Source organism: Cuculus canorus, chromosome 8 (genome assembly GCF_017976375.1).
Source record: "Cuculus canorus isolate bCucCan1 chromosome 8, bCucCan1.pri, whole genome shotgun sequence".
In the NCBI taxonomy this organism is placed as follows: Eukaryota; Metazoa; Chordata; class Aves; order Cuculiformes; family Cuculidae; genus Cuculus; species Cuculus canorus.
In genome coordinates, this window is record NC_071408.1 from 12,348,285 (window position 1) to 12,374,832 (window position 26,548).

Below are 26,548 nucleotides of genomic sequence, written 5' to 3' on the forward strand. Positions count from 1 at the left end.
TTTTCATCTCCTTATGCAAATATTGGTGGCGCGGTGGGACAAAAGGGAGCCATGTGTTTCAATATTTCAGTAATTATGACGGGAAAATCACAGAAATAAGATGTAAAATGACAATAATACTTCACTTTAAATTAGATTTGACTGAAGAGTTGCTTGTTATTTTGCAATAAATTAAACAGGAAAGATGCTTCATACCTTTCTGAATACAAACCCAGTGAAAGAACAGCTTATGTAATTCTTAAATAATTTAATATACACACAGTTTAAAACGTGTCAATTTATATTATATTTGCATAGCACAACAGCATCACGGAGCTGCACACACACATATTAATGCTTCACAAATTAAAAAAAAAAAACATTAATCAGTCTTGGCTGGGCATTTTCTTGTTATGCACAAAATTGTCAATCATCCTTATTTTTCCTCTGTACTTGATAATTTTTTCCCAATGCTCAGCTTATTAGTCTTGCACTTCCTAATAATCATCAGTTCTTTGGGATATAAGACTTGGTTCAATGTTCACAGTGTAGTTCAAACAATAAATAGTACTCCTATCTTCTTTTGATTCCATGGCATGTAGGAGGAGAGGATTTTCTCCCTGTGCTGCTCACATTTGTAATGGTTTTGCCAGCTTTCATACTGCATTCTGTTGGCTGTAGAGCTGTTTGAATCTCCCTCATACACCTCCCAAGGCAGGGGTTTTCATTGCCAAGATCCAACCACCGTGAAGGATCTTTCCACAGGATATTTGACATAGATTCTACTTGTCTCTTCACTGCCTCAGACACTTCCTTTTGAAGTGCTGGTTTGCAGCTCATTCAAAAGGTTCAGGTAGGCTTTGGATTTCAAAAACCTGGGGTATGAATCCCTTTCCATGAGGATGTACACAGTTTTCTGGGCTTCATCAAAACTTGTGTATGTTGGATCTTGAGCCCGTTTGGCTGTTGCTTCTCTCATCTGATAGCCAATGTTGATCTGCAAAGTGAAAAACAAATGCCTCTCACACCTTGAAAATATACTCTCTTTTTGTATCTATCACTGTTTTGTCAATAAACAAATTTGCAACCTTAGGACTTGTGGTAGTTCAATATCAGAACTGCAAAACTGGGGTATCATAATATTTATCTCCATAAAATCTCTCTCTTTATCTGCATAAAAATTGCTACTTACTATAGAAATGCAGTTTCTTGTGGAGTCAAAAGTAATACAGCTCAAGAAAGGAGTAAGTAAAGGAACAACTTCCAATTTAACTTCAAATTAAAGCATTAGGAGACCTTGTGTAGAATAGAGTCTCCAGTCTGAAATAAGATTAACATACACAACTTTTAATTCTCCAGAATGTCCACATCTTTTTAATACACAACAAATAGTCCAATGCTCTCCTACTAGCAAAGCTCTCTCTAAGTATCTGACTCCAATCACCAGCAGTAGTTCAAACTGGGCTGACTCGGAACAGTATCATGTGATGAGCAGCTGTGCAGGGCAGTACTTGAGAACAGCAGAACAGCTCTGCTGAGCTTCTGCTAGTGGTGTTCCCAAGTACTGGCCTGTATCGTGTGACTCTACTTGTGAGATCTGATAATGTCCCAGCTGAAGACAGTAATGATGCAAGTATGCTCATGAAAACATGGCTATGTCTTCTTCCTGTATAACTGAATGAATGTATAAGCGTCTCAGTGAAATGTACTTCTTTTTCCAGAATCCTTGTACTGCAACACTAGACAGATTAATTTTGTACATACCTGTTTAATAGCATCTGACTGAACAAACTCCTCATAAATCCTCTCTGCTTTGCCATGTAAGTGATCAGACTTGGTTTTCTTGTAATCCTCACAAGCCAACCAGAACTCAATGTTTTCCTCACTGAACTCTGACTTCAGGAACTCCCGAAAGACACCTTGACCACCTAAAGCCAACATAAACATATTGTCATTTATAATATGATAGTTGTGACCAGAGAGGATAAAATAAATAGCAGGAGTAATATTGAAGCATGTGTTAGAAAATCTTGCCAAAATACACCAATAGTAAGGATGATGGGAGTCTTCCTAATTACGTTCATTGGGGTTTAGATCGAGAACTTGGGTACCAAAATGTGTCAATAGATTCTAGTGCTCCGCAAATGGATCATATTATGGTATAAGTGGAGAGAAAATTCCAAGTTAGACTGGTGCGTTATGCAAGGACAGAAGACTGACAAAAAAAAGCACTGAATTAAGCTATTTGGGGCTTATTTGCTATACTGGGAATAGGAAATGGAAAGACAAATAATGAACTTGGAAGCAAAACTGAGTAGCCATGTTACACTGAAGCTGTAGCTTACTGAAATGCAACTGGCCATTGGTTGGTGGTGTTTGCAGAATGCTACAGTTTTGCCTACAAGGTGAGAGTAGATTAAATTTTGGCCTTGGAATAAGAACAAAGTTATAATGAAGTAATAAGAAAGTAATGACTTACTTTGGTTGGCCAAAAGCTTTTCCAAAGACTGGGACCACTGTAACACTTCCTCTGCAGAAAGCCTATGGTAACAAAAAAAATGAAAGACTTTAGGTAAGAAACTATGTGGTGTTATTTGCATGCTTAAAGGAGACACACTCTGTAGTTTATTATTATTCTATTCTAGGAATATGTACCAGGTATTTATTGAACTTATGGCTTTCTCATAATCTGAGACTTTGGAGGTGAGCCCATATTGAGAAAAATAATCAGACAGATGGAAAATCAAGGAATATGATTTTATCCTATATTCAGTTCCCTGCAAGAGGATTTTTTACTGTAACTATGGCCAAATAATTTTGTGTTTGTACTTGTTTCCATAATCCTGAAATATGAGTGATAATACCACTGCTCTTCACTTAAGTATGAAGCATCATTCCTTGTAAATCTTTAGACAATAGATAAAATTTTCCTTTGAAGGAAATAGAATTAATTGAAGTGTCTTCTACTTTACTGTTGGATGTAGATATCACTAAGAAATACTTCTAACTCCATGAATGGTTTCTACTTTTCCTTTTTTGCACTTTGGAAATTCTAGGCATTCTTACAATATCTGTTCTAAAAGTAGTTTAAAAATTAAGATAGCTTAAGATAGTAATTTTGCTATACTTACATTTTGTTGTAACTTGGTGTATCTCTGTACTTACATGATATTTCTGGAGTTAGAAGTCTTGATCCCAGATTCGATATGCGGTACCATGCATCTCAAATAATTTTTGATATCTGCACCACTGAAATTAATAAACAGACATTTTTGTAATCCATTAAAATTGCAGTTGCATTTCAATTCTACTTAAATTTCTTAAAACTTATAAACAGAGGCTAACAGCTCCATCCTGTGTCTGAACTCTAGGAAGTTACATATCCAAGTAACTTAGTCAGAAGTCTAAGAGGCTCCCAGTGTATTCAAAATCTGCTCCTGATTGCCTAAGGGAATCAATTCATTGGTATGCATCAGCTCATTATTTTTAATAATGCTATATAGGCCTAGTCTATGAGCAGGCTTTGCTGTCATTTAGCTTGAAACACGGTGCTAATTCTTAATCTCCAAGACTCTAGTGCTATTTTCACTTCTAACGCATTAGAGTTCCTAATAAGATGTATATACTTACAAAGCCTTTTGCTTCTTTTTATGGATTTTGCCTTCTGCAAGCTTGCAGTCGCCTTTTTCATTTAATTCAGTCATGTTGTTGTGAGGAAAAAAAAATCCTGGCATCTTAATTAACTTTAGTGTGAGGTGACTTCTGCAACGTTAATCCTCCAAGCACAAAATGCCAGTTCACTGACTCTGCTACCTCCTTTTATTGACGCACACAGCCCTGTTATTTGGTGTGAACAGATCTGTTTATCGTGTATCCTCACCACAAACTGTGGAAGTTCCCTTTTTCAGTGCACAGTGACGTGAGTCTTTTGAGAAAGAAAACAGACAGCAGTGTCTCGTGGTTGAGGTTAAACCGGATGAGGCTGAATTACTTTGGGTTTGTTTTGTGTGTCTGTGTATGTCTGTGTAACCAATAAAAAAAAAAAAAATCCCCTCTAGAACTTTGAATTCTTGTCCCTTTCTGACTGGTACTTCTTGGTTTTATCAAATCGGCTGCAAATACTGCAGATTTATCTTGATAAAATTCACGTGCCACATGCCTGTGTTCTGAAATTACATACTTTACAATTGATTTGATGGGCTCAGTGGAATATTGGAATATAGTACTTCAAGATATACTAGTATTAATATTCTATACGTATCAAGCTATTTGAAAGTCACCAGTTGCTCTACAATGCTGTGTCATATGGAGGAATCTGATTTGCTTAGATCCATGTGCTGTGAAAATGTTTAAAAGTTAACTTTATGGAAAAGGGTTTTGAAAGAGCAAAAACTTATTTAATTTTGCTTAGTTTTACCTAGTCAGATTATTTGGAAACACACTGTTATATTGCAGGAATGCCTCCATAATCTTAAGCAATTAACTTGATTTAACTTAAAGAACTGTTGTTTGTAAAGATAATGTGAACACTAAAATGTGTTTGGGAGAAATATATTTTCATAATGCAAGTCTACTACATTTCTTTGAAAACTGAACTCCTTTTTGATCATATACTTTTTAGGTAAAACAAGTTGTTTGTAATGAACAAATTTGTTTATACTATTTGTTTTATGTTTGACAAGACAAATATTCATGAATGTATTCCAAATGCTACCAGTGCCCATGTTTGGAACCAGTTTTCAGGCATGTATCATTCAGGATGTCAGTCTGAGTGCTTAGCAAAGTCCTTGGTGCATGAGTTTAATTAAGAACAGCCTAATCTGTCCTTCACATGCCTTTTCCTTTCAGATTTAGGAACAGAGCTTATGCAGGTGCCTGTGGTTTTACTGAAATGCATATCTGCCTCTTTGGGTCCCTAAGTACTTGTCTCATCTCTAAAGCGTGTGGGAAACAACTCTATTCACATCTAAATTACAGGACATAGAAAGGTGGACCCTTGTCATTCAAAACCACTGTACAGTTTTTCACTAATTATCTGTTTGGAAGTCTACAGATCTTGGCTGGTATGGGTACCGAATATAATCTTTGTTCTAAAGAGGAACTGTCACAGCCTCAGAATGGATTTTCCTCAAATAGGTCATTATTGAAAAACAGCATAACTACTATGTCCCACCAGTGGTGAAAGCTGATTATTTCAGCCTTGTTTCTGTGACTTCCATAGATGATTAAAGCTGCTGTTTCTGCAATTTGGGCTCTATGCTGGTAGCTCTGGAATTCCCCATCGACTGTATGCTGTACATGTTGGTATGGCAGTACTGAAAACCAGGTGAGTTTTAATACGTGAAAAATTCCCTTCATTTTTTAAATGAATTTGAAGATGAACAGAAGAAAATTCAGTGGGCAAAACAAGATAACCAAATCTAGAGGGAAGGTTTCACAAGACCATCAGGAAATGAAACCTTCTGAGTTTCATGACAATGATAGTTTTGCTCTTAACTGCCGAACTTTTTTGTGCTGATCTGAGTTAGCAGAATAACAACTGTCTTATAAAGATAGCTCTTCTCTTGATTGGCGCTGCCTAGGCAATGTAAAAGGAAGTAAAAAATACTTTTTTTGATATTTTCTCTCTTGAGTGTAAGATATTTGTAAAAACATGTGGAAATATATGTGTATTTATAACTTCAGTTCTAAAAGGATATCAGAGGTAATGTAAGTAGAATAGCTCTCTTTTTCTGCCTGTGATATACAACATCAAACTGTTTGCAGCAGTTTGCAAACATAGCTGTTAGTAAATATTTGTAGAACTTTTCATGTGTTTTATTATTAGTATTTCTTGAAAGCACCTTTGCAACTTACAAGTCCATTCAAAGACACTTCTTGTTTTTCATTCAAATCTTGCCTGCCATCTTTAACACTGAAGAACAAGCTGTATTTAGTGATACAAAAGCACTGTTGGTCCTACAACCAGAAAATAAGAGTGACGTAGCAGATTATTATTATTACCTATAGAAGCACAGGTCTAATTTTTAGAATTGTTTAGGACCTGATTACATTCTTCACTTTTACTATAAACTCGGTTAATGTAGGAATATTCACATGGAGAAAATGAAATTACTTAGATTTCTCATGTATGACTTTCTCTTTTTTTTCATGTTTGTTCATGCCCTTGAAATACTAACACTTGCTGCATTTGTTCTTATAGAAACTGCAGAATAGTGCCCCTACCTAATTAATGAGAAAAAATGTTTTTAATGAGAAAAAATCAAGTCAGGTAATAATGCAGTTTGAATTAAAATCAGTGGAGCAAGACTGATGTTGAAAATCTGCCCCTTAATTGTAATGGTAAAAGACACTTCCCTAGCTTGGAAGCTTTTTCTTTCTTTTTAGTTGTCAGTTAGTTCCTCTTATTACTATTATTCAGAAGGAAGAAACTCAGTAAAAAATGTATAGTGGTGGGGTTTTTTCTCTGTTAAAAGGCAGAAGAAAGTGGAGCAAAGGTGTCCTGGACTTTTTAACATACATATTGAGACCTAAGGACAAAAATAAGTAAAGATGACAAGTCAGCAAATAAGAAAGCTAATTTCTGAATTGAATGGTAAATAACAGTCTCCATCTGCAACAGAGGGCACAGATAAATAGTGGAAGATTGTTGATAAAATTCCTCCTACCAGTGGAAATTGGCAGGATTTTTCCTAATTTATGTTTGTCTTCCTCTAGTGAATTTCCATGTCGTGCCACTAATTTTTCAGATGATTATTGGTTATGAAAAAATTTTTCATGGATTTTTTCCTATGGAAATTTTGTTCCTATTGTAATCATAGAATCATAGGATCCCTGGTTTGGAAAAGACCTTTGAGATCATCAAGTCCAACCGTACCTGTCCACTACTAAATCATATCCCTAAGCACTTCATCTACTTGTCTTTTAAGTACCTCTGGGGACGGTGACTCAATCACCTCCCTTGGCAATCTGTTCCATGATTTTGCTTCGTTAAATTTTGCTTAGGATCTCAAATATGGCAGGTTCCCCTTCACAAAAAAATGTTGCTGCTTTGAAAATGGTGAAATAATGGTGTCTTATTACTGCTGAGGGAAAAATGCATAATCTACTTGTCATGGTCACTCTGACTTTGGTCATTGCAGATGACATAAGCAGAATATACTAAAAAGAAAGAAATAGTGAACCTTGAATATTTAATACATATGTTTCTTATTAATACTTTTGTTTCTCTATGTTTCATCCACATCCACCTCTAAAATGAGGTCATAATAAAAGAGAGAGACCTAACATTTACTTGCACCATTTGAAGAATATTGTTTGCATTTTGTTCTCTTTTTTAACTTGTTTTTGTCTCCTATTGTAGAAAGATTTCTTTTTTACAAGTCAACCTCTTACTTTTCGATTCTTCTCATGTTCATTGAATAACCAGCAGCACTTTCACTTGTCATATGGTTAAATCTCACTGTGTGTTGCTATGGAACACTCTAAATATTAGGGAGCTGCTGTATAACAGAGCCTAGGGCACCATGTGGTTTCCAGTCACAAAGCAAAACAATTGGAAAAATATGACTTCAGAACCTAAGAAGCTATTACAAATCTCAGAACATTACAACACTTGGAATATATAGTTTACAAAGCTCGTGGTTATATTTTTGAATGAGGATGCCAATCTATCATTTGGCAGGCTCAGTTCAAGACCAGACAGCTTTTCAGACTATTCTTCTATTTCGCAAATGTTATTTCTGTGAATTTACTTTCTTGCTTTCAGTGGCTCTTACACATATCTATTTTCTATTTGCTTAACTTCTGTTATACTTTGTATTCATAAAGAAGTAAGAGCACTTGCACTATAAAAGAATCTCTTTGAGGATTTCTTCTCCAAAGACAAACAACCACAAGATTTAATTCAATACTGCTGAATTAAATCTACATACTGCAGTGTATAATATACTGTATATACTAAATACTACAGTATTTGCTTCCTGCATTTTCAAGGAATAAAGTGAGGGCTGATGCAAAGACAAAGAAGCAAATAATATAATTATCTAAAAAAACATTTTTACATATGTATCACCCTGGATCTCTTCAGTGCTGGAGAGATCTATTCAGCTCAGCCTTCCTATCATATTATTACTGCATGTGAACTTGAGTAATATGGCACTATGCAAAAGGACTGTGGGTGAGGTAGTGGTAACAGGTGACTGAAAAAAGTAGCTGGTAAGAAAGAACAAAAAATGGAATGAAAGTGTGAGAATGTACTTTTTCCTTACATCCTGCAGCTGTGCTGTGAATAAGTCCATACCCTCTACTTTCTCAGGTCAACAGACATCGGTGAGACAAGGAAGAAGCTGTTACGTTCATTTTCTCTCTAAACTTGATAGCAGAGTTTAGACTGAAATTTCCTCACATTGACAGAAGATTTCCATGAAATCAGTGAAGTAAGTCCGCACTGTCCCAAATGTAAAACTTGCCGAAGATACATAAAGTGAGATTTTAGAAACAGATGACTTCTAGTTTTAAACTTCTCAGTCTTTTGAGGGTCATAGCGAGACCTACTTGTTACTATACATTGGCTCTAGGAGTGGTGAAACTACAGAAAACTTAGCCTGCACAAACCTATTTGTTCTAGTGTTAATATCAAAGCTGTAAAGCATTCCTCTCTCCTTTTTCACCTAATCTGAAGCATAGCGCTTCACTCTCAAAACCCCCTGAAGCAGTTGTGGCCACCAGGGCATCTGCAGCTGCTATCCCTAGGGGTTAGCAAAAGGAAAACACTTCAGAATGAAGGAAGTAGCAAACATCTGTGAAAGAAGAGGTAAATCTGCTCAATTTGGTCGCCTTTATTGTCATAAAACCTGGGACATAGGCTTTGATCCAACACTATCAAGCATAGTGATAGTTACTTACCACCAATAGGTAAGTAAAGGTGGATGTACCAAATTCTTGTGATACCTTTCTCCATTCCAAGGTACTGGTCATCATTTAAAATGTGTTTTCTCTTTTTGCTTTATTGCTCCTCACATAATTAAAACCAAAAGTCTTTTTTTCTTCCTTACGTCCTTTTCTACAGCTTTAGATACACATAACATGACTACATTTACTGCTTTCCTTATTTATTATCTCTGCTCTTTCACTTAAAAGGTGAATGTAGGGAGATTATTCTTCCTCAATACTCTTAAAATGTCCCATCATTAAAATAGAATATCAGATAGGTCCTGAATGTCTTCTGCCTACACAGTTTTTTTTATTACTATTATTTTCATTATCAGATTACAAAAATTGAGTGAAATGAGTAATATGAGTGCTGACTGATTAGTCAGTCTTTTAAAACGGAAGCAGAAGACTTCCACCCAGAGCCACACTACAGAGGAGATCAAACGTAAAAAAGGAAATTGGCTACAAGTAGTCTGAAAAACTACGTTCAAGACATATGTCCCACATAACCACATGCTCTTGCTGGACAGACACAAGTCTGCTCTTACGCAGTCTCCTCATATGAATAAATCAACATATTTAATAGACTTTTATTGCATCTTTTGGCACTATTTTTTCCAATTACATTAAATGTAATTTTCTAAAAAGAATGTTTTTCTGTTTATTTATAGTGTGATGGGATGTAGTTCAAGTGAGATATTAAAGCAACCAGTGTGTGTATTTTCAGTACATGTAGTCTGATTTTTAAAGAAAATACTATCCCTGACTGACTTTAACAAATTACAGTTAACCGTGAGGTTATGCTCTACGTATGTTAGACCTGGTCAAATGAATTTTTTAATTCAGTTATTCTAGCATTTGGATCAAATGATGAAAAAGATTTTAAGCCTGACATTGAAAGAAATGTTTTCAATATATTTAAATTGCATTTCTGTAAAATGCGTCCATTATATTCTTATTATTATACCGCTAAGCTCAATCACGTAGTTGTGATTCATGAACATAAAAGGTAGGATATAAAAAAAAAGCATAACTGATCAATTTTTAGTTTAAACTAAACTTTTATAATTTCAATTTGAAATTATTTGTATAAGACATTTATTTGTGTCTTGAGATGTAACTTGTGCCTGTTTAGAGCATGGAGAGGATGAGGCAGTTTAGGAGGTTTGGTTTAGCTTGGCTTTTTACCAGACTAAAATTTGCAACAATTCATGAAGTCCCCCTAACACCATTTCAGTGTGGGAAAAACGTTTGGTTGGATTAAATATTTTGATAAAAACAGTTGATGAAAAAGTATAGAAAATCTGAAGGCAGAGGATAAAGGGAATTCAATTCCCACCACAAAATGAAGCAAATGTTGGCCACTGCCCCATAAAGTCCTCCATCTACTGATCTCCATCTGCTTCCATCTACACTTATTTTCTGAAAGAGGTGAGATCATTTGGGGAATATTTATACAAGACTATAAAAGGAAATATTTTAGACTGAAAGATACATTTTGAGTTTCTATACAAATCAATAACTTCAAGAAAAAGAAGAACGAGTCACAAATCACACTGCTGTATCCAAAGTTAATGCCTCCCTCCTAAGTTTCTCCTGTCTCCCTCCCCACAGAATTACTGGAAGATAAGAAAATAGGTTTTCACTGAGTCACAAAGGCCTTAGATTTCCTCTCCTTTCTCTCTGTGTAATATTTGCCATGTACCAAACCTCTTGCTGTCTAGGGAAGGGCATAAAGCATTTCCTACATACACAGCTACACATGCAGAGTGGCAGAAATACTTGTGACCTTCTGATAATCCTGATGTCTAGGAAAATAGAAAAGATGATCAGTATACAAAACTGGTATGGGTTTTAGTCTTATTGACATGTCTATAAACACTCTTTAGTTTACTAACCTTTGCCTTGGATAAGACTACATAAAAGCCTAATTCAAATGTCAAACAGTCTTTACAGTCTTTACTGATGTGTTGCTTTGTTTGTTTTTTTTTTAATTAGACACAATGGGGACAAGTCTGTCCTGTCTAAAAGAGCTACAACTCCAATTGTAGGTGAAATTAAAATCCTGTGCAAGCATTCATATGCATTCTTTTCCATATTAAGTATACCATAGCCAGTTCATCTTTATACAGCTTTATATTAAAACCGGAGTTTATTTTCTCATTGCAGATAGTAAGGCAAAGGTAAAGTCTGTAACAAAAAAAATACCTTAGTAATATGACATAGTTATGTTCACGTAGTTGTTCAGCTGTCAGAACTTCAGCTGTCTTCACTGGGTTCTGTAGAAGTGTAAGTCTAGGAATGCTCCTTAATCAAGTTACTCAATCATTCGTGTGATTTTTCAAGTCATTGTAAATCGTGTTGACAACAAAACAATACAACTGCCAGAAGATTAAGACTGTTTCTAACTGTTAACAGTAAACACTGTATATCATAGAATAAATGTCCAATAACCAGAGTGCTCTGCATTTTCTCTTTTTGAGCATTATTTGATTAATGTTAAGATCACACCTTGCATCTTGAATGGCAATAAACCAACAACTAATTCTGATGTTTCTGAAGTCCAAGTGAGTAGTTACGAGGTTCATGAAATTTATAGTAGCGCAGTAATTCTAAATGTCAGATCACAGAGGTAATGATAAGATTATACAGGGCTTAAATACTTGCAAAAGAAATTCATGCAATAGATTGAGAGGTTTTCAACCCCCTAAAGACCTTGATGACCCAGTTTGAAATGCTGCAAATAAAGACTTCAGCATCATATGCAAGAGGAACATTCTTTAGAATGCTGTCCGGCTTTGATTTAATATTTAAGCCTAACATATCTTAACGTGCTGGTGTCGTTAAAAGTGTGTCTCGTTCTAGTTTGAACTTGTCTTGCTTTTGTATTTTTATTTCAGTTGTAAGCTGTGATTAAGTTATATGTTGATTTGTTCCTTGGCTGATTAAAAAAATTGAAAATCTTTGTTCTTTTACTAGAAAGAAGATTGCTGGACCTCAACACTTGTTCTTTCTATAAGCTCTTTAAATTTGGAAATGGTAGGGATGTATGGGATGGTATTTATTGCATACTTTATATGCAAGGACATTAATACTTCTTTGTGTGAATAATCAAAGTACAAAAATGAACTCCCAAATCACATTTGGAATGCAGAGAATATGTGTGTGTGTATATAATATGCATTTTTAACATAATATGGATTATTGAGTTACAGTCTGTTTGTCTGGTATCTACTCACTGTGGGTGACACGTGAACAGCTCATGGATTAGAAAGAAGGCGGTTTTGTACATGAAGAGCAGGAGTAGTTTTCCTTTTTTAATTCTGCAAAGGATACTGCAGTTTTGTTATCCACAGTGTGTGCTTATGTTGATAGCTAATTGGAGATGGTCCCATTCATTTTGGAGATTTTACAGCGTAGTGCATGTTTTTTGAGAATATTTTTAACAAACTGAAAATGTTTTATCAATATTTTTTCAGAAAGGACTCTTTTTCTTACGTGCTAAAGTTGACAAGAAGACTCCTTAATTTTCACTACACCTTTAAATAAGGAGTCTCTTGTCCTGATTTTAGGACACATAGTCAGTGCAGCCTTTTGTCAGTTTGTGATGGAGGCAGTAGAAACATTGCCATTCCTTCGTGATAAAAGTGTCATCAAATCTTGCGGAAATGAAATCATGGAAGGACAGCTGTGATCAAAAATTATTTCATGCATTTCTAAACATTTTCTCTGTCCAAAGAGGCAGAGAGTATGAGCCAGCTGCCTAATTACTAGTGTCTACTATCACTGTAGGTGCCCTAAAATATTGAAGGTGTAAGACTGTCAGCTATGATATTGAATGTACAGGTCTCTGCTCTTCTGAAACATCAACTAAGGGCAAGTAGGACTCCAGGCAGCATTTAAAATACCACTAAGTATATTCATTTTACAATCTCTCCCTGGATATTTTGGTGAGTAAAATAGGGTGATGGTCATTGCATTTTTAATCTAAGATTAAGCCTTGTGATACAGCCTTTGGGCCCGTATCATTAGTATCCTATAGTTCTGGCTAAATTTTAGCTCTCACGACTCTTCCTTTTCAGAAGCCTTTGCTCAATGATATTTAAAGACTGAACATAACTCAGAAGCAGAAAAGCAGATAAATCTCCGTGTATGTATAAAGCCTTGCTGTCCCCTGCTGGTAGCTAAAATAAACTTTAATTTTTGAAACAGAATCATTTAGATTGGAGAAGACCTTTAAGATGGATTCCAGAGGTAAAACACCTCTTACAGAGTCTTGTCTGAGCCCACTTTACTCCAAACTACTGTTATTTTTGTCCCTTTAAACCTTGGTAAAGCATGCATTTCTTTGTTTTATTTTTGTGCCTGTGCTTGAGTGATTTGAGTCATTGAGGCAGAGTCCTCAAAGATGCTGGTTCTGCCAGTATCAGCTGCTGTATGTAACCAGGCGAACAGGACTGAATCCAGGTTCTGTTCCTGGATGATCTTATTCTTCATGAAGAACGAGACTAATGAATTATCAAACTTGGTTCCCAAGTCAAGGAATCCTAGTTGTCATGTTATCTTCTACCTGCCTGGCCACATGGCATAGTAATTCTTTAAGCTTGGAGCTTATTGTAAGTGAACTTTACAGATGGATGCATGTATGGTTCTTCTGGCTTTCTGAAAGGTAGAGGAGGACGGGTTTGATACACTGCTGACAAAGAAAATGCAGTATCTCTGAACCACATGATGCTTTTACTGTTGCTTGACTTCCCAGAGGTCTACAGGAGAGGGTGAAACATAAGGGTTGTGGGTGTAAGGAATGGAGTCTTACATAAGGGTGAGATGGTAGGCTACAGCAAGGCAAGACTTTGTTACACTGAGAGTAGAAGACATGTTTCCATAAGGAAAACAGGTTTCAGTTATTTCGGTGTTCTCTTAAAAAGATGCAGTTGCAAATGCCATAGCTAGATTTTTACTTCTCGGTCTAAGAAAGAATTGTCTTTGAGTGGAAAGGGGGATCGTGTACCAGACTTGGCCAGGATGACAATTCAGTAGTGGCAAGGAGGAGAATACAGAGGGCTGTCTCAGACATGTATTAGTAGGTGGGCAAGTTGGTAGATACCTCCCTTGCAAGCCACCACCTTCTCTCTGAGTTTTTTTTTTTGTGTAGATATATATCTATATAGATCTAGATTAAGAGGCTCAAATGTGTGCCAGTGTGCTCTCTCCATCCTCCTCCCACAAGCCAGACAAACAAAAAAAACACAGAAGGCCATAAAGATCACCCCTACACTGAGTAGCATTTAGTTTTTTGTGGGTAGACAGACAGAAGGATCACATCGTCAGAACCTCAAGAATCAAAAGGCAAAGGAGGGGATGGGAATTAGGAACAAAGGATCTGACTTTAAGAAAAAACAATGAGCAGTAACTTCATTATAGAACTGAAACTACTGCTTTTACAGAAGAACCCACACCAGTCAGACGGGCAGTCCCTAGTCACAAGGCAAGAAGTCTCTGAAGTGAGGGAGATATGTGCCCTGTGCTCTGCATGTGCCTCTGTATGTCCCAACCTAGCTTGTAAAACACTGGTTCTCTTCAAAAGAGAGAGAAAATGTTGGGATGATAAAGAAAAGTTTTTCCTTCTTTCTCCTTCAATCTTGTCCCAAGAAAATCTCCTGATAACCCTTTTTGAAACATTCTTTCTTAAGAAAATCTGGGGTGTTCGCTTGGAATTTTCCCATCAAAAAAGCTTTGTTGAAAAATCTTGACCAAATTAAATCACATGACATATTGAAGCAGAGATTTATGGACTATTCATTTGTGCATAGATTGCAAGATCCAAAATTGAAAGGATCTTGCATACAAAACTGAGGAATGAGGTACAAATAAGTTAGCAACAAAAAATGTTCACTGTTACAGGTGCATCCGATGAAAGCCTCCTCCAGTTTTGTGTTTCTGTCACTTTTCTATGCTCTATTTTGCCAATGGTTTTTGTATGGCAGTTTACAGTGCCCTTACCCAGTCCTCCATATTGTAGGAAGAAAAAAAAAAAAAAGCAGAAGGAAGTATTTGAGACCTGTGTCAGAGTTTCTTACTGAGCCTTCACAGTTTTCAGTTCCAGTTCCATGTGCACAAGTGGATACCTACAGTTGTGATCATAACCCTATCACTAATCCTGTAGTTGTGGGAGCACAAATGAAGGAAATAGTGTTTATGCTTATCTCCTTTCATAAATCTAAACTGATTTCTAAGATGGTTTCAAAAGTAATCTATGATTCTGTTGTGCTTCATTATGTTGCTGTTTTCTTTAGGCAGTCATACCCGTGTTTTCTGATAATGTCCCTTCTCTTCCTCAGATTTCTTCACAGTCAGGCACTTGACTTTCTGCTCAGAAGCTCTGAGGTGAAGATGTGTCTACTTTCTGAACTGGCCTTCTTTCTTGAGGAGATGACGTGTGATGTGGTCCATTACAAGTATACAGCATAAAATGATAAATGGGAGCTTAATATGTTAAGGTTAAAGAAACTGTTTAAGAAGCCTTCCTTTAATAAGCTTAATATATCTCCCCTTTCTACTACTTCTCTTGTCATGAGTTACGACTTTTTTAATAAAACATCAAGGCATGGGCTACCATAAATGATGTGTATTTGCAAAGATTATTTGACAAGTTAGAATCAACGATTGCCTCATAGAGTAGGCATAAGAAAGTTCGGAAAACAAATGTCCCAGTTACATAAGTGCCCACTTAGTGGAAAAATGTTTTACTATAGTAACAAGCGGTGAAGCTCACTGACAACATAGTGGTGTGGGCTTTTAAAGGTTACCTCTTAAAAATGAAGAAAATAGTAAAAGTATATATCTGATTATTCTGTCAGAAACTAGTAACCATCAGACTGCTTCAGGAGAAAGTCTTTGTGCTCCCCTAATCACGAGATGGGCATTCTTTTTATGATCTTTTTTTAATATGATTCTGAGTTAGAGAGAACAAAGACATTGGGTTGGAGAGATTAGATAATTGTGACAGGAAGATATGCAAAGGGAGTGTGTTCTTGAGAAGGTGCAAGAGCCTTTGTTTGCATTTTGTATTTCTTTATATTTTAGCCTTATGCTTTCTCCTCAGTTTGACCTAAACACCTGATCATGTTTCATTGCAAACCTTAATCAATAGGCGTAACAAGTAATTCTCATGCTTTTCCCTTTGGTTTTCAGCTGGAAAGCAGGATGTTGGAAGAGCAGTAGACCTCACAGAGCCAAAAGCCCTTGCTTCAAATTGGGTCTTTCATGCCTAATCTCCAAGCTACTTTTTAACTCCTCCATGTCTGTTAATTCCCTCTTGTGTTGTGCTGATCCCCATCCTCTCAGCAACCTCCTGAGTTTGCACTGACAGGGATGTGGTTACAGGAGCTGTCACTCAGTCCCACCTGAGACATCTACCTGGTGGCTTCTCCCATTGCTATGCCTCAAAAGAGTTCTGGTTTTATTTCTGAAGCCCAGAGATAGAAACGCTGTCACTGATCTGACAGCCTCAATGGAGTCAGGAAATTCCCTTGGTAATGTCCTTTTGCTTCCCAGCTTTGACAGTATTTGACTACATGCATAACTCTGGACTAGAAAAATTTAACAGGTGAGTTCTTATATATATGTATTACATATATTATATTTTATATATATATATATATATACACACACAAAAAATGATTTTCTGATAATGTTAGAATACTGATATCCAGCTTCCACTGAAATACATTTGAAATTTACTTTGAATATTTCATAATACAGAGACCTATAAATCCATAATGTATTCTTAACTGCTAAGAGGATGAAGATGCCTCTGAACATAGCTCAAAACTCTAATCAGAGCAAATGCTAGTTGTTATGACTTAATTTTTAAAAATCATTCAGTCTTAACCCTATCTAAACACACTATCTAAACAGCACTATCTAAAAAACTGCCACAAGGTGGTACCACGGTGTTTTGTTAAGATGTTGAAATTACTGTATCAAAGCAACTACTTTCTTAATATAGGTGTAACGTAAAATAGATGTGGATATAAAACATGCCTCTTTTTCAAGATAACGCACCGTAGTGCTGCAGAGATGATCTCAGCAGAATTTTGAATTGCCCCTATAAATGCACAAGCAGTTAGGTCTGTCTGCCTACGCAGCTTCAACAGACATTGATGTTTACAACATGCATTCCTGCCATAAACTCAAGATACTCTGCTGAAAGTTAAGCAGATTAAACATCCTCCTAAACTACTGCTTAAATATGCAAATTAATCTTCATATCTGTCTTGATTTTTCACCTTCCCTCTCACATATATTAGCCACTGCAATATTTTCCAGTTCTTCGGTAAGGACAGTTGAATAAAGATATTTCCCTGAAAACGCCACAATACTTAGGAGTCAAGGGAGCAAGAAACCTGGGCAGTTTTGCTCTATGGGAATTGAGCACCAACTTTGTGTTCAGTGTCTGCTGTGGTGCCTGGCTTGAACTCAAATATGGGCAGAAAGAAATATTTAGTGGAGAAGCCCATCTGCTGTGCCAGTGAACATTTCTTTTCTGGTCCATTATCTGTTTGTTATTCCAGTGAATGTCCCACTTCAGGGGAATTCTGTCCTTTCCCTCAGGATAAACAAGGATGAAGTCTCAATCTGTATTTTGTATCCATCACTCTCATTCCTTGAATCAAGCTCTATGTTTTCTGCTTTTATGCTGCTTTAACACATATGGTTCACATCTCCTTGACTGGGACACTGTGTTTATGATCATCTCTTTAATATTTCTTCATAAATCAAACGTCTGTTGTCCTAATTTTCTAGTCACTGAATTTCTCACCATTCACTAATATCTTTGATATAAGTTAGGTGCCTCCAATTTCAAAATGCCAGTGTAGGAAAATTTTGCAGAGCAATGGTTCTCTGCCTTGTGAACACTAACAGTATTTTGAAAAAAAATGAGCCCTAAATGGTTCCAGACTGTAACCTGTTAAGACATGCTTATATATCTAGAACTGCTTATATATCTGTATATTCAGATCCATATGCATTGCATTCAGTCTTTGAAGCCAAGCCATGCCCATGGAATTAAATTTCTATTCTCCTCATCATAGCCAAAGCCTAAAGGGAATTATATGAAGGTTTTCCATTGGTTCAGATCTTTGAAAGGTGTTTTTCGATAAGCTAATACATACATTTAAATAAACAAGCGCTTATACGAAGCTGCATAATGTCCTCCAATATTGCTGGATATATCTTGCCCAAAGGGCTGCCTTTCAAACTCTCTTCCGTTAAATAGATTAGGTGAGCATTTATGAAGCTGAATCTCATATATATTTTCTGTCATTATTCTGCTGTGTCTCTGCAGTGCATATTAATTTGCATATTAATTTCTCTCTCTTTTATATAATTGAAGAACTCAAAGAAGATCTCTAAGGGGCTGTAATTCCTCTTGTCATTTCTCTTTTTCCATATCCACTGACAACAGAAGATTGTTTCATGGGATAATTTTAAATATATAATTGACATTAAAATAATACCAAAACAATATTGAAATTTATTACAAAAGAAGATGTAAGATACAACTTTGATAAAAAATAAAACCAGGTAATTTTGTAGCACAGATTGCAATGCTCCTGTAAGCTGTTTGGTAAGCAACAACTCCTAGGAACTGCCTGATGAACTTCAACGAATAAAAATCTCTTTTCAGAGAGGACCGTAACATATAAATTAATTCTATTCCATATGTCCTAGAAGGGAAAAACAAACAAAATCCCTCTCTTAAGAAGGAAATAAAAGGTTTTATTTTTGTAATTGTTAAATCCATAGATACAGTGGACCTGAAACTGCATTTTTAGAGGATAAAGTACTTAATGGTGATAGGCATTTTAGCTGATACCTCTTAGTTTATGCAGTGCTGTTTTACAGTGTCAAGAACATTTCAGGGGTTTTCTGTTGTCTATCCATTCAGTCTGAATTTGCCTATGCATTTTCTCTGTTGAACATGATGTTTTAAATATCAGACTAGTTCAGCCTTTCAAAGGAGCTTCCTCTGTTATTTTATATGAAGAATGAGCTTTCTTGAGTTTGCAATATTTATGCTTCCTTACAATCTTTATCTTTTATCTGTTCAGAAGCAAAGGCCCTGGCTGTTGGGTACTTGCTTAGGTTAGTGGCAGAAATATCTGTAACTAGATTAGAACTATTAATAACATTATTTAGATGTGGTAGTAGTTTAAACACTAGAGACTCCGCAGCCAGAAGTTAACATAATACAGTTATTTTCAGAGGGTAAAGTAAATACAGTTTTAATAGGAGTTTTTTTGACACTGGAATTCAGTAGGGAATTGAAATGTAAACACAGTGCAGCTCACCAAAGAAGCTTTGACCTAGGGATGATTGACCAATGTGGGTAACTGAGCCGTGTAATCTCTTTCTATCCTGCCTTGCTATATCCCTTGTGCAAGTATGGAGATGTTGCTGCCAACACGGATAAGAACAAGCAGATTTTTATCCCAAATATTAAATTGTATTTCTTCATGATTTCTTTACTTCCTGCCCTCTTCTCTGTGCTAAAACATTATATTTAGAAAACAGCATAGTATATTTGAAACTATTCAAGAAACATAACTTATTTAAAGATTTATATTTTCCCCCTTTCTTTTCTGGTTTATAAGCCTTTAAGTTATAACCACTGTATTAGAAAAAAATTATTTCCCTAGAGTTTTTATGGAGTACATGCTTTTGTTTGACTTTCCAGGACTGCCAAACACAGTAGGGAAAAAAATCATGGAACTAAAAATAACCTACATGCAAAGCGATGGGGAAACAGATATGGATTGAGAGATAAATCCAGCACTACTCATTTTATATGCAAATAACTAAACTCATGCAGTATAGAAAAAAAATACAAGGTAATGTCTCATTTAGGACAGAGAAATTAAAATGTCAGCTAGAAACCATAGCAACAATATAAAAAAAAGGCAGAGAATCGTTCGCCTCTAGTATCGCCCCATTCTTCTCACTGCAAGTCAAAGTACTCAGTGTCTCCTCTGAAATGTGTGAGAATACATATATCTAATTTCCAAGGCGTAAGGAAAAGAAACCTTTCTGGGAAATATTTTCTCTGAAAATGTACAGCTTAAGGATATTCAAAGTAGAGCTTTTAGTGATAACTTTAGTTTTACTTGTCATTTCTTCAACATACTTTCCATTGCTAAATGAGTATTTCAAATTAAGTTATTTCAAAATTATAATATCAAACAATTACTGTTCCTAGACAGCGCAGAGACAGCACATCATGCTGTATTTACTGAATGAAGGAGAATATGCATGCAGATCTCATTTTCATTACTCAGTTTCATTCTTCCTTAACAAACATGGAAAATATTCTTGAGCTACATGAGACCTTTAACCAGTGTCAACAAATGTGACAATGCCTTTTTTCATGTGGTTTTCTCCCCTTGTTTTTCTGTATACTGAAAGGCAGAATGCACACTTCATTTTGCAGATCCATAATCTTCTTTAAAGAAGATTAAAAAACTTCTTTAAAGTTCATCAGCAATACAGGTGTAATTGTCATTCAGAAATAAAGATGTTATACTGATCTCATTAATTTAATCTACTTGGCTATCCTTTGCAGAGGTAAATTATGTGTTGTAGGATTCCTTTTCTTAGACACAGCAGTGAAGTTCAGACATAGCAGGTAGGCTTCCCTAAAATTCAGGGAGTTTTTCTAGTAAAAATTGGCTGATTTTTGCCTGTAGTCTTCAGAACTTCTGGATATTTTATATTTCTAGTTCACTTAGTGAGTTGTATTATCTTGCATCAATCTAACAGCCACATAGTTGACGAGGGGACCTTCCTCTGGCTTATCTTGCAAAGTCCTGTCTGCCACTGGAAATACTGTCTATAGTTTTGGGATCCTGATATCAGTCCTGAGTTGAGCATTATGGTTATGTATTTATTATATTTATTTATATGCTTATTATTTTATACTTATATATTTTATTATTATAATATAATGTCTTAATTTTAATCTGGACCAGTCCTGTTGTGATGTAAGCATGATGGATCTGATGGGGTCTGTGAGCCCAGATGCTGTTGAAGCTTTAGGATTGGAACTGCATGAAGGAATTGAGTTGGCTTTTTTGTTTTGCTTTAAGAAATAACTTTGCATTTATTTCTACCATTCCTATTTGGTCGAATATTTTTTCAAGCCTATTTTTTTGTACTGAAAGAGAAAAGAAAAATTATTCAAGAAAAATTATTCTCAGAATCCAGGGGTTTGCCTCTCCTGGACTTGTAAACGAGGGGGGAGGGGTGTGTGGAACATTTGCCATGGGGTATGGCAAATAGCTACTTTTTGGGTTTTAGTGAAACAATTTGGAGACTTGGAATGCAAACCTGGTTTCTAATGCAACTTTTTATGAGTGTTTTCTATTTAGCTGCAACAGTATTTTCTTCCTCTTTTTATTACAGGCTAGCAAAAAAAGCATTAACAAAACCTTCCTAAAAATTCCACTATGCCTTCTGTAAGATTGAACGCGTAATAGTCAGTATTAGCAGCACTGTGTTTTTGTCTTCGCGTCATAACTCAGAGCTCTTATTAGGATAAATATTTCCGTTCATGTGTTATCACCACAGGAATAGGTGATGTTCAAACTTATAAGAGTAGTTGTGCCTCCTCTTCAAAAAATTTATATACAAGTTTTTCAAACTTTAGTGGCTTTGATATTAAAATACTCCGGTGGTAAGTGCCTTTACTCTGAAATCTGAACATAGATCCTAGATATTAAAGGGCATAAACATACTATATTTTGATGGAAAATGGAGGTTACTTCTCAATTACATAGCCGCTGCGCAATGAGTTATACAGTTGGGTGAAGCTCATGCTGGAAGCCCATAGAAGCTCTAGGATTTTGGCAAAGTTCAGCCTAAATCTTCTAAATCACACTTCAGTGCCTTACCTTTTCCTACATCAAATCATCAGAGTTTGGATGCTAGTCCGTGACATTTTTGGGCATTGTAGAAGTAGGAAGCATTAGTTTTATACATTAAAAAAAAAAAAAAAAAAAAAGAGAGAGAGAGAGACACAAAGACTACTGTCTCCCACCTTTCAGATCAGGATGTTTTCTGTGATGGATTTTTAATAATGCTTTAGTAGTAAGTTATATTATAGAAGCTTTCAGAAATTTGATTGTTAGATTCCAAACCACTTCAACACACTGCAGATTCTTTTGTTTAATTGCATATGATATAGCCAGAGAGTGCTCTAAGGTTTTTAAGAATTAATTGTGAATGTGCATCCAATTATTTTTTGATACATATGAATTTATAGTGATAATTTACTTAAACTTTGCAAAGTTTCATCTCATATTTAAGCATCTGAAACATTAATTAATAAAAACATTGAAAGACTTGATCAACAACTTAAGTTTAGTTAACTTTGTTAGTGAACTAAAACTAGCATAGTTCTAATTAGGGGGTTATTATTATTAGGATTAATACTCCTAATTCACACTTGAGTCTGCGAAAACCTCTAAAAGTGCAGTTATTGTACTTTTCTCTTAAAACATTCTAAATTAATTGAAAATGTGTTACACGTGTTAAAACTTTGTTATGTAAGTATTAAAATGAATGTCAAATGCTAAAATGGTGAGAATGATCTATTCTTTTGAATGACAATAATTATGCTCTTGGTCATAGAGAATCAGGCAGTTGTGGTCATAATGTTTCCTCCTAATGTTTTTATATAGTCATCAGAACAATAGCATACATTATTTTTATCAAGTTTAACTTTCATATGTATACTTTTAACTTCTCTTTATGCTGTGTTTCCTAACAGTCAGGAATTAGAGATTCCTGGCAGCCATCTTTCTACTACTTTCCAGCTCTACTTGGAATGGAGTAAAGTCAGAAGTGTACAAGTTTTAAAGAAGCAGAGAGAGCGCTGTGTGCTTTCATGATCAGACATCTATTTTCAAAGAATTTTTTTTATCCTTGAGTCCCAAATGATGGGTAGAACAGAATTTTTTTGGCTTTCTACTAAGAAATGTGACATGATCTCACTTCTTCCTATATGTGAGAATTTTCTCTTCTGAAAATGAGAATTGTATTTATAAGAAGAGAAAATGACTTGCCACATTTTTGAATAAATGATGTAATTTCAACAATTCTGCTTGCTGTCCCTGCTGTGACTTTACCCATCAGAAATCCCCCGGTGCACAAAAGACACCAAGGCTGTGCTGCAGGAGGAAGTTGCAATTTTCCACTGAAGCATCATTGCAAAACGAAAGGTACTGTGGGACTGCAAACAACCCACATCGTCCTTGTAGCTCAACCTCAGTGATTGTATTGATTTCTCTGTTAACCACTGGTACTGGGCAAGGAAGAAAAGAAGAAGAAATGCAAACATCAAGAAGAGAAGCTAGCTGATATAAAAGATGATCACAGAATCATAGAATCATAGAACAGTTTTGGCTGGAAGGGACCCTAAAGATGACCTAGTTTCAACCCCCCTATGATGGGCAGGGACAAGTCCTACTAGAATGATGCGTAATCAAAAGAATAGTCATTTTACACTACATGTCCCTATATAAACTGTGGCAGGACATTAACCTAAGTACAAAACCAAAGGCAGTAAAAATGGGGCTTTCAGACTACTTGATAGCTTTTATTGTCTAAATGAATTTTTTCCTTACTGTTTGATAAAATAGAGGGGGTCTTTTGCATGGAGGATGTGATGGCATATAGAAGTCATGAACAGAAATCCAAACAGGGAGATTCCTGGATATTTAAAGCAGCTCAAAAGCAAAAGAATCAAAAGGATCAAATTCACATATAATGAATGTTTTTTGTCTATTTTTAGAAAAAGAGTATCACTGTTTCTTTATTTAGAATTATGCTTTCCATAATGAAATTCTTTCTGCCACATATGGATTAAAATATTTTTTTCTTCAATACTATGCCACAGTTCCTTCTTTCACCTAGATATATGCATATAAATCCTCTAACTAGAAATGAACAGATCAGTGTGTGGCATTTAGAGAAACCCAAAGACTTGCACTTGAACTCCTATCATATCTTGCTTTTTTGAAAAATAGCACCACGAATAAATTTCGATTTACATCCTTACTTGCCTAAAAGTCGTTCTCTGATGCCTACATTTCTACTTATCTGCATTTCATTGGAAAATGGTAATAATTATTGACCTTACTTCTTCATGAGTGCATGGGGACAGTATTACTGATACATTTGGAAAAGCGAAGAAAATTCATTATTATCTGAAAAATGCAAAGGAAGATTTACTCAGGCTTTTTCCAAAATGCCTAAACAATTAATAAATGAGACTTTTCAACAAGAATTTAAATGAAATACAATGAAAATTGAAGGCATTGAAGATAGCTCTATTATGAAACATTAATTTGCTCCAAATGCCAGGATTATTTGTTACAAAGCAGCTGCCTATTTATTAAATAGGTGTATTTCTACATCTCCTGTTTTGAAATTGGTATAAAATATGTTTATAAGAGGATTTAATTTTTTTACAAATTACAAATACGATGATGAAAGAAATGAATGAATGAATGAGTAAAGATATTTAGGTCCTCTGAAGGGAATTCATTTTCTGAGGCATACTTCTAAAGAAAAATCAACAGAAACCCAGAACATTCTTGAAAATGTGAAAATAATTTGACAAATAAAACAAGCACTGGAAAAAATATCAATGGCAAACTTCTTTGCTAAAAAGGTATCCAGATGTCTTAAAGTATTCCATCCTGTTTCTTGAATATTTCTCCAGTGTTCTTAGAAGATACATTGTGCATGTTCTACTTAGAAACAAGCTTGGAAAAGGCAATTCTTAGGTCTAGTTTGTACATTCATATCAATAAAATATTACCTGTACTCGATTGCCATGGCAACGTGTACAAATTCATAATCCCCTCAGTGTATTTTCTCACAAAAATGGGAACCATTTCTTCTGATTTCCATTCTGTTGCTTCTTTGCTAGTTCCTTGTATGCTTCTGACCTTAGGAACCTGGGAAAAGAGTCCTTTGCCATGAGACTGTAGATTAACCTCTGAGCATCATCAAAGCAGCTGAGGTTAGGCTCAGAGATATTCTGAGAGATGTGAGTTTTGGTATGGAAGTCAATGTTAATCTGCAGGAAGAAAAGAGGCATAAAACCACTGACGATTTGACTTGGAAAGCTGACGGTTTTTTGTGTACAGGACAGTCCGCATTTAAATTTCTTCCTAAATACCCCAGCTGATGCAAATAAGCATTGGTCATCCCTCCGTTTTTCTAGCATACCAATTTCCTTATTTTATTTGACTGAAAAAGATTGCATCACCCTTGCTTATAGTTCTCTACTATTTGCCAAGCTAAATTGTATGACATACTGATTACCAAAGAATAAATAAGAGACAAAGTTACTCATCATTGGTTTAGGTTTTGACCCTATGTATTTTGTAAGATTTTCTGGTTTAATACTAATAAAATGGGATTTCAATCATTTTTAAACATATGGGAATATGCAAAGCTCACTATCAAAGGTGAAAGCATCAGCTGTAAATGTTCGTTACCGAGCAGAATGTAAACAATTAGTTCTTTCCGAGTAAGCATTTTTTTAATAATGATAAAATTGAATGATGTGATGGAAATCTTTTCAATTTTGCATTTTAATATGTCAAAACCACCTCTAATAAAAAAAAAAAAATCAGTCATTGACATTCAAGAAACTGGTACCTAAAATAAAGAGGAGAATATTCTTATTGCATTATAAAATAGTTAGAGAAACCAAATTACATTAAAACATATATTTCCTTAAATATTAAGGTTAAATTTTAGAGAATGTGAGATAAAACCACGCTCTGTGTGAAGAACAGATCTTTTTTGACCTAAAAATAAAAGTACTGCCACATCAAATTGCATTTTATGTCATTCCTGGAGGTTTACATCTGAACTTTGCACTTTTTTTTCCCATCATTACTCAAAGAACATGCTAAAAAACGTATTTACCTCTTTGGAGCATTCGGCTTGTATAAAATCAGAATAAATCTTTTGGGCTTTTGAGGCAATCTTAGTGGAGGACTTGGTTTTCTTGAAGTCCTCGCAGGCCAGCCAGAACTCCACATTCTCCTCACTGAATTCTGACTTCAAAAACGTCCTAAAAGCTGCCAAGCCATCTAGGGGAGAATGGATTAGACAATGAGTAGGAAAAAACTGGAAACCCAATGCAGATTATACGTATAAGCATACACGTGTCTATGTGTGTATATACACATATATACCCAGTATGTATAGTGCAACTATGTGTTTGGTATTGTTTGCCAATCAGCCAGCAGACAGCCCTAAGAGTCTGTTAAGGAGGAAACAAATTGGAGATAGAACTATAGTCATGGTAAGGTGACTGAAGGAATTTTTGGAAAGGTACTTATTGAGGAATACTTCCAATATCCACCTGCTGTGCTTTGATCTCTCTATCATTGATACACTAGTCAAAAGGAAATCTTGGATATTTTGGTCCTCAATGATTTATAGTGCCTAGGAACTTAGGGATTTGAGGCAGATCCATGGTCTATGAAGCACGTAGAAAAATAGGTCATGCTGTAGTAGCACACTTTCTCTCAGACCTCACATTAGCCTG

General features: G+C 35.5%; 2 protein-coding genes across 5 annotated transcripts in view; both read right to left on the bottom strand.

Annotated features, from left to right (window-relative positions):
- Window positions 1-227: 227 nt before the first annotated feature.
- LOC104054754 (regulator of G protein signaling 1) lies at window positions 228-25,324 on the bottom strand. 4 transcript variants are annotated; one of them, XM_054073416.1, is made up of 6 exons: window positions 24,800-25,323; window positions 5,836-5,937; window positions 3,145-3,228; window positions 2,459-2,520; window positions 1,744-1,907; window positions 228-976 (listed from the first exon to the last, which is right to left on the bottom strand). In XM_054073416.1, exons 2-6 carry the CDS (start codon window positions 5,841-5,843, stop codon window positions 782-784), a joined length of 513 nt encoding a protein of 170 aa, XP_053929391.1. In that variant the 5' UTR covers window positions 5,844-5,937; window positions 24,800-25,323; the 3' UTR covers window positions 228-781. The 4 variants fall into 4 exon arrangements, with proteins under 4 accessions (XP_053929391.1, XP_053929390.1, XP_053929392.1 ...); XM_054073415.1 differs by lacking the exon at window positions 5,836-5,937 and having other exon boundaries at window positions 24,800-25,324; XM_054073417.1 differs by lacking the exon at window positions 24,800-25,323 and having other exon boundaries at window positions 5,836-15,707.
- LOC104054725 (regulator of G protein signaling 18) overlaps window positions 1,930-26,548 on the bottom strand; it is a 46,609-nt gene continuing 21,990 nt past the window's right edge. The window contains exons 6-9 of the mRNA XM_054073419.1: window positions 25,921-26,087; window positions 24,800-25,060; window positions 5,836-5,937; window positions 1,930-3,228 (exon numbers count right to left, since the gene is read on the bottom strand). Coding sequence (XP_053929394.1) covers window positions 24,857-25,060; window positions 25,921-26,087 — 371 coding nt within the window. The 3' untranslated portion in view covers window positions 1,930-3,228; window positions 5,836-5,937; window positions 24,800-24,856. The remainder of the gene's footprint in view (window positions 3,229-5,835; window positions 5,938-24,799; window positions 25,061-25,920; window positions 26,088-26,548) is intronic.